This window comes from Alligator sinensis, unplaced genomic scaffold, assembly GCF_000455745.1.
Source record: "Alligator sinensis unplaced genomic scaffold, ASM45574v1 scaffold45_1, whole genome shotgun sequence".
Taxonomy (NCBI): Eukaryota; Metazoa; Chordata; order Crocodylia; family Alligatoridae; genus Alligator; species Alligator sinensis.
This window is the reverse complement of record NW_005842267.1, coordinates 1694103-1702706: the sequence shown is the minus strand read 5'-3', so window position 1 is coordinate 1702706 and position 8604 is coordinate 1694103. Positions and strand designations below refer to the sequence as shown.

Sequence of the window (8604 nt, the reverse complement as noted above, 5' to 3'; positions counted from 1 at the left end):
GACACGACCTGTGGGTGGGGTGGGGTGGGGTTCCCTCCCAAGTGAACCTACACCTGATGCCACTTATCCTTCCTCCAACCAGGACTGATTTGCTTGCCTCTGGCAGTGGCAAATGCTGATATAAAATTAGCTGCACCCAGAGTGGCTTGTGGGATGAGGGTTGAGAGGGCTGGCTGGTCAAAGGGCAAAGGGCCAGGAGAGGTGCAAAAAAAGACTAGTGCGAGGGGAGACAGGGGTGAAAAGAGCAGCCCCAGGATGGATTTTCTGATCCCAAGGCATGTGTGGAGAAAGTGTACAGAAGTTTCATGTACCAGGTTGGCCTAAATTGAATAAGTTTGATACTACATAGATCCAGGTTTATTTTAAACCAGGTTCTGCAATTTTTAGACCAGCTTTTGTGCATGGAACTTGTGTATGGTTGCAGGCTTAGACTAATTGCCAGTGACTGAGGATTTTTGGGAATCTAAGTCCCAGTGGCTGATTTTTCACTGCACTATATTTAATAAGAACACATTTTCCTTTTGTTTTTAGCTTAAGTTTTTGTTTAAGTTTCTCTCAGATTTCTCATTTAGTCAGGCATTGCTCTGCCTATATTTTCTCCCCAATATTCAGTTTAGGTAATGGAGGTTCAGTCCAAAATTCTAGGAATATTTATTAGCTGAGATGGCACTAAAATCATTTTTAAAGTCCCTGGGCATTTTGAGGCCAATCTACAGATTTTACCTTGATTGTACCTTGTACAATCAAGCCACAGTGAATAAAGCATTTACAACTGCAAGAATTCAAATTAATTTTAGATTTTTTTTCTCGCTTCTGAGCCTTTAGGTCATGCTTTCTTCATATTTTCAAACTTTTCTCCAAAACTTTTGAGGTTGGAGGTTTCTGGCGTGAAGTTTTTATTGATTTTTATTTTGAAATGTTGACTTAATGTACAATATTTAGGGCTAGAACTCTCTATTATTTATGGGTTTTACTATTCTTTGTGTGGTCTTCACCTCTCTTTTTCTGGGGCATACTGTCTATATGATATAGCAATATGCAATGAAAGGTATTTCCAGTTATGCTGTTGTTAAAAGTATATCTGTAGGGTATTCTTCTTGCTTAGCTCTTTGGAAAGGCTGTGTAGTCCTGTCCAGAATATAGTTTACATTTTCCAAAATGCATAGGTGGAGGGAGAAAATATTATTTGGGGGGGTGCTTACGCATGTGCACCCACCCACACACAGAGCAGGTAAGGCTGTCATGGGGAATGGGCATAGTAGGGCAGATTGAGGGCCCTGTGGTGAGGGAGGGAGTGGAGCAGGGGCAGGGGCTGGGGTGAATGGAGCTCCGGGGCTGGGGCAGGTTGTGGGATGTTTAGAGCCTGGGGGGCTCATCCACGGGCATGGTGGGTGGGGGGAGAACTCCCACTGCCACACGCACCCCAGTGGAGGCCCATGGGGCATGTGCCCTCTGGATCTGTGTTGGGCTCTGTGCCCCGCTGCGGCTGCCTTGGGAGTGATGTGACACCATGTGCCTGCTGCCTCTGGGCAGGAAGGAATGCAGGGCAGTCAGCATGGAGGCGGCACATGGCATCACACCACTCCTGAGGCAGAGGCAGTGTGGCATAGAGCCCAGCCTGCAGCAGCAGTCTGCCTCTGCCCCGCACACAAATCTGGGGGGCATATACCCCCCGGGTCTCAGCTGGGGTGTGTGCAGGGCTGGGAGCCCCCCTGCACCCTTTGACAAGTCATTTGGGCTCTGACCATCCCATGACCTGCCCTGGCCCTGGGGCCCCATTCACTCCAGCCCCTGCCTCTGCCCTATTCCCTCTCTGACCGTGGGGACCTTGATCTCCCCCCACGCCCATGCCCCTTCATCACGACAGTCTTACCTGCTGTGGTCGGCAGTGTTCTACATGCTGCCAGGCTGCTGCAGGCTTTGACTGTGTTTCTGTGCTTGTGTGTGCCCCTACCTCACCTTGCTGCAGCCACCTGGAGCCCGCACCTGTGCTGCTCTGCAGCCCTCTGTGCTGCCACTGCTGCCCCATGTTTGGGGGGACTAAGCCCCATTAGCCCCAGACTTCTGCTGCCTATGCCAAAATGTAAAATAAAACAAAAATAGTGTGCGTACGCAAGTGTGGGTATGCATGCATTTGTGTTGGTTGTCTGTTTTGGTCTTTCTTTGGTTTGTTTTTGTTGTGAATAAAGGAAGGGGAAGTTGTTAATTTGTGCAAGTTTGGTTGATTTGCATTGAGAAGTAACTTTTAGGATTCTGAAAATTTAGGAGAAAATAGTTCAAGTAAAGCAACGTAAGTTCCTAGAATATGCTATAGGGCTAAGAACAGACAGTCAAAAAGCCTGAGGCTAAATCAATTCCATCTTTGCAGGTCAGTCTAAACTGCATAGATTGAACCAATAAGCAAGTGATCAGAGGACAGATACTTAACTTTTGATTCCAGAAATGCAGCTGCATGCCTGTAGTGGTCCTATCCAGAAGCTGGGGGGATGCTAAAACACCCCTCCCTGCTCAACTGGAGTAGACATCTTGGGCCAAGGCTAGCCCACCCACCCTGCAAAGCATCCTGGGATGCTGGGGGACTGTGAGTTAACTTGAATCTGAAGGGGATCTGTGACGGAAGTTCAATAAACCAATTTAACCTACATCATTTAAGTCTGATACTATATCCATCCATGTTTATCTTAATTCGCTCTTGGCCATTTTGGAAGTAGTTTATGTGCACTGAACTTTTGTTCTGTTAGAGATTTGAACCAGTTCCCAATCACTTATACCAGTTTGTGTAATTTCTGTCCCTAGCCTACAAGTCAAATAGCTATAATTTGACAACACTACTTATGTTTTCCTGCTGTACAAGTAGAATAGCAGTTCTTTGGTTAATTTAGTATAGCTATATGTATTTTGTATAGGATGGGGGCATTGTGAAATATTCTAGTATAATTTTGTGGTTGAATAGTAATTTATTGTCTTTTCTACTCAGCTGCACAATAAATGCGCTTCACATCTAAAGCCTGAATGTGACTGTGGACCATTGAAAGACCACATTTTACCACCCATATCAATCTGTCCAGTAGTATTGGTGAGTTTATGGTCTCTTGTCTAATAAAGACCTATATCAAAGATATTGGAAAAACCTGTGTTAAATACTTGATTACTGTAACTTTTTTGCTAATTTGACAACCCAACATAAACCCCAAAACAGAACAAATAATTCTAATTTATTACTTACAGGCAGAAATACTTTTTTCCCCAATATATTGCATTTTCCTTCATACGACAATGAACTTTCTGTAGGAGCGCTCTACTATATAACATGCTATAACTAAAGCTGACTCAGGTTTTATCACTTAGTCATACTGTACTTACCAGAAATTGTATAGGCAGAACACTTCTACATTTTACATCTTTTATAGATCCAACTTCCCAGAATAATGAAGTTATTCTTATGGGCAGTTTTTGCTTGGGATGCATATTGTATATCTGCAATGCTGAGGTCTCTCATCTAAGCCGGAGGTTACCTAGAATGATGACATTGGCCTTGTAGCAAGCTATGCATCAATATTATGGTGTATTTTATTCTGCAGGAGTGGACAGTAAATTTCACTGTCCACAAAAACAATAACTCAATTAAATGAAAATAGAAATACCTACTGTATGTACGTAGGACTGAAAAAAAGCCAAGCAGTTTCTCATGGACAGACACGTTCAAAATTAACTTGTATATGAATTTAATGTTAAATTGATTTTTTTATGCTCATGAAAGTCACAGCATCATCACATTCATGCTAATAGAAGTTGTGATATACACGGACCTCTCATTTTAAATTTACTTTATAATAAAAATAATAGTTGAGTTTGAGAGAGCATGAAGTCAACTAAACTAGAGTAGTCAGAAAAACAGGAAAAATGACTGTTAAAACTTAAATCTGTTGCTGGTAATTTTAAAACTACTCCTGCTTGTGTAAGATTATGTATGATTTATAATGTAAGAGTCACTCTACTGCAACCAAAGAAGTTAAAACAGTGGCAACCTGGTGTTGATGCAAGTAAAAAGGTAATATGTGTAATTTCCAAAATGTTTTGTAATGATGTAAATAGCAAAAATGGAAGTATGGGTCTGCTCTGAAAAAATTACTGAAAAATAATTGTTTGGGTTTCTTTGACGATTGCAATTCCATGACTCCAGATTATACTTACCAAATTTATATTATATCAATCCTACAAACTATCTGAGATGTGTAACTCAAGCTGGTTTTCTACTCACTTGTGCATCATAACTAGTAGTAAAGGCTCTGCAGCTGAAACTTTGCCCTCATCTATATTTGTGTGAGCCCGTTTTCTTCCGTGGTGTATTGCAGGTACAGAAGAAGTAGAATTTGGTTCTGCAGTCGAATTAATTTAGCACTTTTACTGTTCTTACAATCCAGCCTTGATTCCAGTTCACCCTTGCGCAGCACTGCTGAATCTGCAGATTTAAAAGGCAAAAAAAGTAATGAAAAATATTTTTGTTATAAAATATTTAGTTTCTAAAAATATGTAAAGTTGTTCTAAAATAAATAGTTCTAAGATATTGTCTCTGACTACATATGGATACTTTTACTGGAAACGTTCATGTCAGTACTGTACATAAATCACAAGGAAGGAAACAAGGTTGATATTTGGTGTACTGTCTTTCAGTGGAAACTTTATGATTTTACAATCCAGTATGCTTGGTCAGCCAGCTGCTTTTTATGAAAATATATTCTAATTATACATTTATAATTAGCATTACATTAGAACATTCTTAGAATATATTACTCTAGTATACCAAGGCTTGCAGACAGAGGTGATCTCTTTTATTAGCCCGACAAGATTTTTGCAAAAAAAATTCTTTAATTGCAAGCTTTCGGGCACAAGCACCCTTCATCAGGCACTGGAGAAAAGATTGTAAAAGTTCTCCTGGGTAGAAATGAAAGTTCATCTGTTGACTCCTCTGTGAAATCCTATGAAATATGAACTTTCATTTCTACACAGGAGAACTTTTACAATCTTTTCTCCAGTGCCTGATGAAGGGTGCTTGTGCCCGAAAGCTTGCAATTAAAGAATTTTTTTTGCAAAAATCTTGTCGGGCTAATAAAAGAGATCACCTCTGTCTGCAAGCCCTGATTGCTTTTTCCTCTAGACCAATATGGCTACAACCTGGGTACCTTACTCTAGTATAAGTTACTCTAAGAGTATTCTAATTAATAATACATATGCATTTGCATCACTGCTAGCATATCACTCGCATGGGTAATAAGAATTCTGTTTAGAAATATCGACTACAGTGTACACGTGATTTCTTGGTAATTTTTAAATTGAGTTTTCCTATTTCCTCTTTATGTGGATTCCTCTTGATGAATGTATCATTTCAGTGAAGATGAAACCATAACCATCAAGAACTAGAGAAAACTAGCAAATATCTGTTATTAACCAGAATCACAGTTAGGTAATCTACTAAGTGTGCAGTGTTAAGCATGCTCCTCAACAGAAATAGTGCATTTCAGACACAGTGCCTTATATGAAAGGATAGGATATATTATTCAGAATGTTGCTTTAGCTATAACGATCTCTGAATTAGTGTGATTTTTTTTTTTTTGCATCTTTGAGTGGATATACACTGTGCCATAAAAAGCAAAAGCAAATGAGCAATCATATCTTGTAGAAATCTGTGACTATGGGGAAGAGCAATTTTTATTCCTTTCCTAGAGGAATTATTTTTTGTTAAAACTTTCCTCCAAAGAAAACAGATTCTCCCCAGGTTTACATGTCAAATTTGAGTCATGCAACAAAATCCATATAAGGAAAATAGCTTTCTTCTTTCCAGTTGTCACTTATTGGAGCTCAGACTACTTTCTCAGATCTGGTGGGCATAATTCAAGGCAGTTTCTTTGCATATGGACTGTCAAAAGTCTTGCGTTCAACAGGAATGAGACATTTTATGGCTGTTCCATTTCCTTTGGTGTCCTACTGGAAACGCATACAAATTCTAGTGCCCTTAGGGCTGCACTCCCAAGATTTCTCCTATTGAGAATGGGAAGCTCTGCATCACCCTCACTTTAAGTACCTGGTATCTTGGTCTCTGTGCAGACCTAGCAGCTTTGTTTCAAACTGCTTCCCAAAGACAAGATCCCCCCAGTCAGTGGTTGCCATCTTTATTCCCTAGGCCTATGCTTTTTGTAAAAGCCAAACAACTGACCATCAAAAAAACAAAAATCAAACAAGCAGAAAAAACCTCTTGAGCTCATGTGTATAGCAGTAGAGACTTGTGGTCTGTGGTCTCTATCTTGCAAGCTACAATGTGTGGGCAAACCCCTGCAATCTGCATTAAGCCCCACTAAGTTCAGTAGATCTATATTCAAGCTTATGGATATATAAATAAAAAGTATCTTCTAGGATCACAGGAAGTTTCTGTAATCTACAGGGTTTTACTGATTCATTCTTTTGTTCATAGAATTATTACAAATTAATTTGAACACATTCACACAGATTCACCAATTTGCAGCAGTAGTAAAATATCAAGATTGTTAAATGTGTTGGGGGTGGGGAAGGCAGGTAAAATCATTTGTATTTTGTGTTTTTATTTGCATTTGCACATAAAGAAAATTCTGTCTCTAAAATAGGAAATGCAAGTAACTGTCTAAAATAGGAACTAACAGCTAGCTAGAAGAGCAGGGTCTGAGAATAAGTAAAATTGATGTTTTCCATTCAAACTCAAAGCACCCTTCAGAATTACAAAAAAAAAAATGAGGCAGATTTTTTTGCCGTATTTTATTTATAGATTCAATTGGCAAAGTTCTCAGCTGCAAAATAGGGGAAACAAATGTTTTGGAAATTTAACGTGGTGTACACAGCAGAAGATCTGCAAGAGATCTTTCAGGAATCCATCTTTTACCAGCATTTCTCACATTCCTACGTTTTAGTAAGATATAGTTTATTTACTTTTAAAACAGTCTAATTCATGTAGTCACCATTCTAATTTAGAATAAATGTGATGTATTGCATGATGAAGTTTCTTGCTTGAGTTAAATGAGTTTAGTTATAAACTGTGCATGCAGATCTCAAGTGATAGTCTTTTAATAGATGTCAGATACACTTTAATGTTACCCTCTTTTATTTCAGTAACGTTTTAATTAATTCACACTGATTGAATAAATGTACATTGAGACTTGTTTCCTAATGAGGGCACATTTAGAGGAAAGGTTTTGCATCATTCTGATATCCTGTGGGTAATTATATTCTAATTATATGGTGGGGGGAAAAGTCTATAACTCAGTGCTGATATTGTTCATTGGACCTAATTAATTACATGCGTATAATGAGAGTTCATGATAAGGTTGACTGGCAGTGAGTTTAAAAATCTTTAACTCAATTGAATCCTAGCCTAACATGAGTATAGAATTAGATGATAACCAGGTTAAAAGCTGAGTATTGGAATGAGACAAGTGAGTATCCAAGAAGACTGACCTCTCTTTTCAGTGTTGCTTTTTATATGAAGCATAAATGGAGAAATGGTTTCTGACATCTTGGCTTATCCATTTTTGTGCTTTCTCTTTATTTCATTCTACTAATGTAAACTCAGTGTTCTTTCTATTAATATAAATAAGTAATAGGATAACTAGATTTTCCCTTTCTCATATATGATCCTTTGTGTAACAACAAACCAACTAACCAAAATACACAATATAATTAATATAACAGCCTAATTCTCCTGTCATTTATACCATTTTTAACCCAATGAAACTTTATTCTACTTTACTGGAGCTAATTTATATAATTACTTTATTGCAAATAAACAGTCTTGAAAATCATAATAAGAGTACTATATTAACATATCCTGCTTTAAATACAAAAACTTATGTACATTGACTTTACTGTGCAAGTATTCGGAAACTCCATACTTCCTTGTTTCCATAGTAACAAATGTACTTCAAATTAAGGGAAATGCTATAACATTAAAGGAATAACTAAATGTGAAAGAAAAAAAAACTTATTGTGAGATTTAACATAAGCAGCCCAAACACAGTTTTTGATGATGTAGAATTACCTACTTAATTCCCTATTTTGTCTTTCCTAAATAATTTGGTCACTCTAAGTCATTGCAATAAAAAGTTGAGAGCACCTTATGAAAACTTGCATTTTCTCTAACTGGAAGGATGGGGGGGAATTATAGACAAAAGATGTATCTATTTATATAATATAAAAATAGAAGAATGGATATTCTCATACATATTATATGAGTGTATGGATAGAGTACAATATTAAATTTACATGGAATGCAGCTCATTTCAGTTGACCTTCTGTATCTGAATGCTGTGTTTTTGTTAGATGACAAAGCAAATCTGATTTGTATTGGGATCTCACAATACTGGACGGGAACATAATTGAGAGGAGAGAAGGATCTTATGTTTATTGATCATTGTGATACAGTATCCAAACCATTATGAGAACATAAGAAAAACAGCTAAGTTGCAAGTTTTTGGCATACTCCTCTCCTATTCCATTTTCTGAGTTTTAAGTGAAGATTCAAAAATCTTGACATTACATATGTCTTAGCAAATTAATTATGCTATTAAATAGGAATTTCCT

At 37.9% G+C, this 8604-nt stretch overlaps 1 protein-coding gene across 1 annotated transcript in view; it reads left to right on the top strand.

Annotated features, from left to right (window-relative positions):
- The window catches only part of DGKB (diacylglycerol kinase beta), a gene marked incomplete at its 5' end in the record, with an annotated part of 469550 nt that overhangs the window by 56279 nt on the left and 404667 nt on the right, over positions 1 to 8604 (top strand). Inside the window, one exon of the mRNA XM_014521864.2 lies at positions 2978 to 3076. Coding sequence (XP_014377350.1) covers positions 2978 to 3076 — 99 coding nt within the window. The remainder of the gene's footprint in view (positions 1 to 2977; positions 3077 to 8604) is intronic.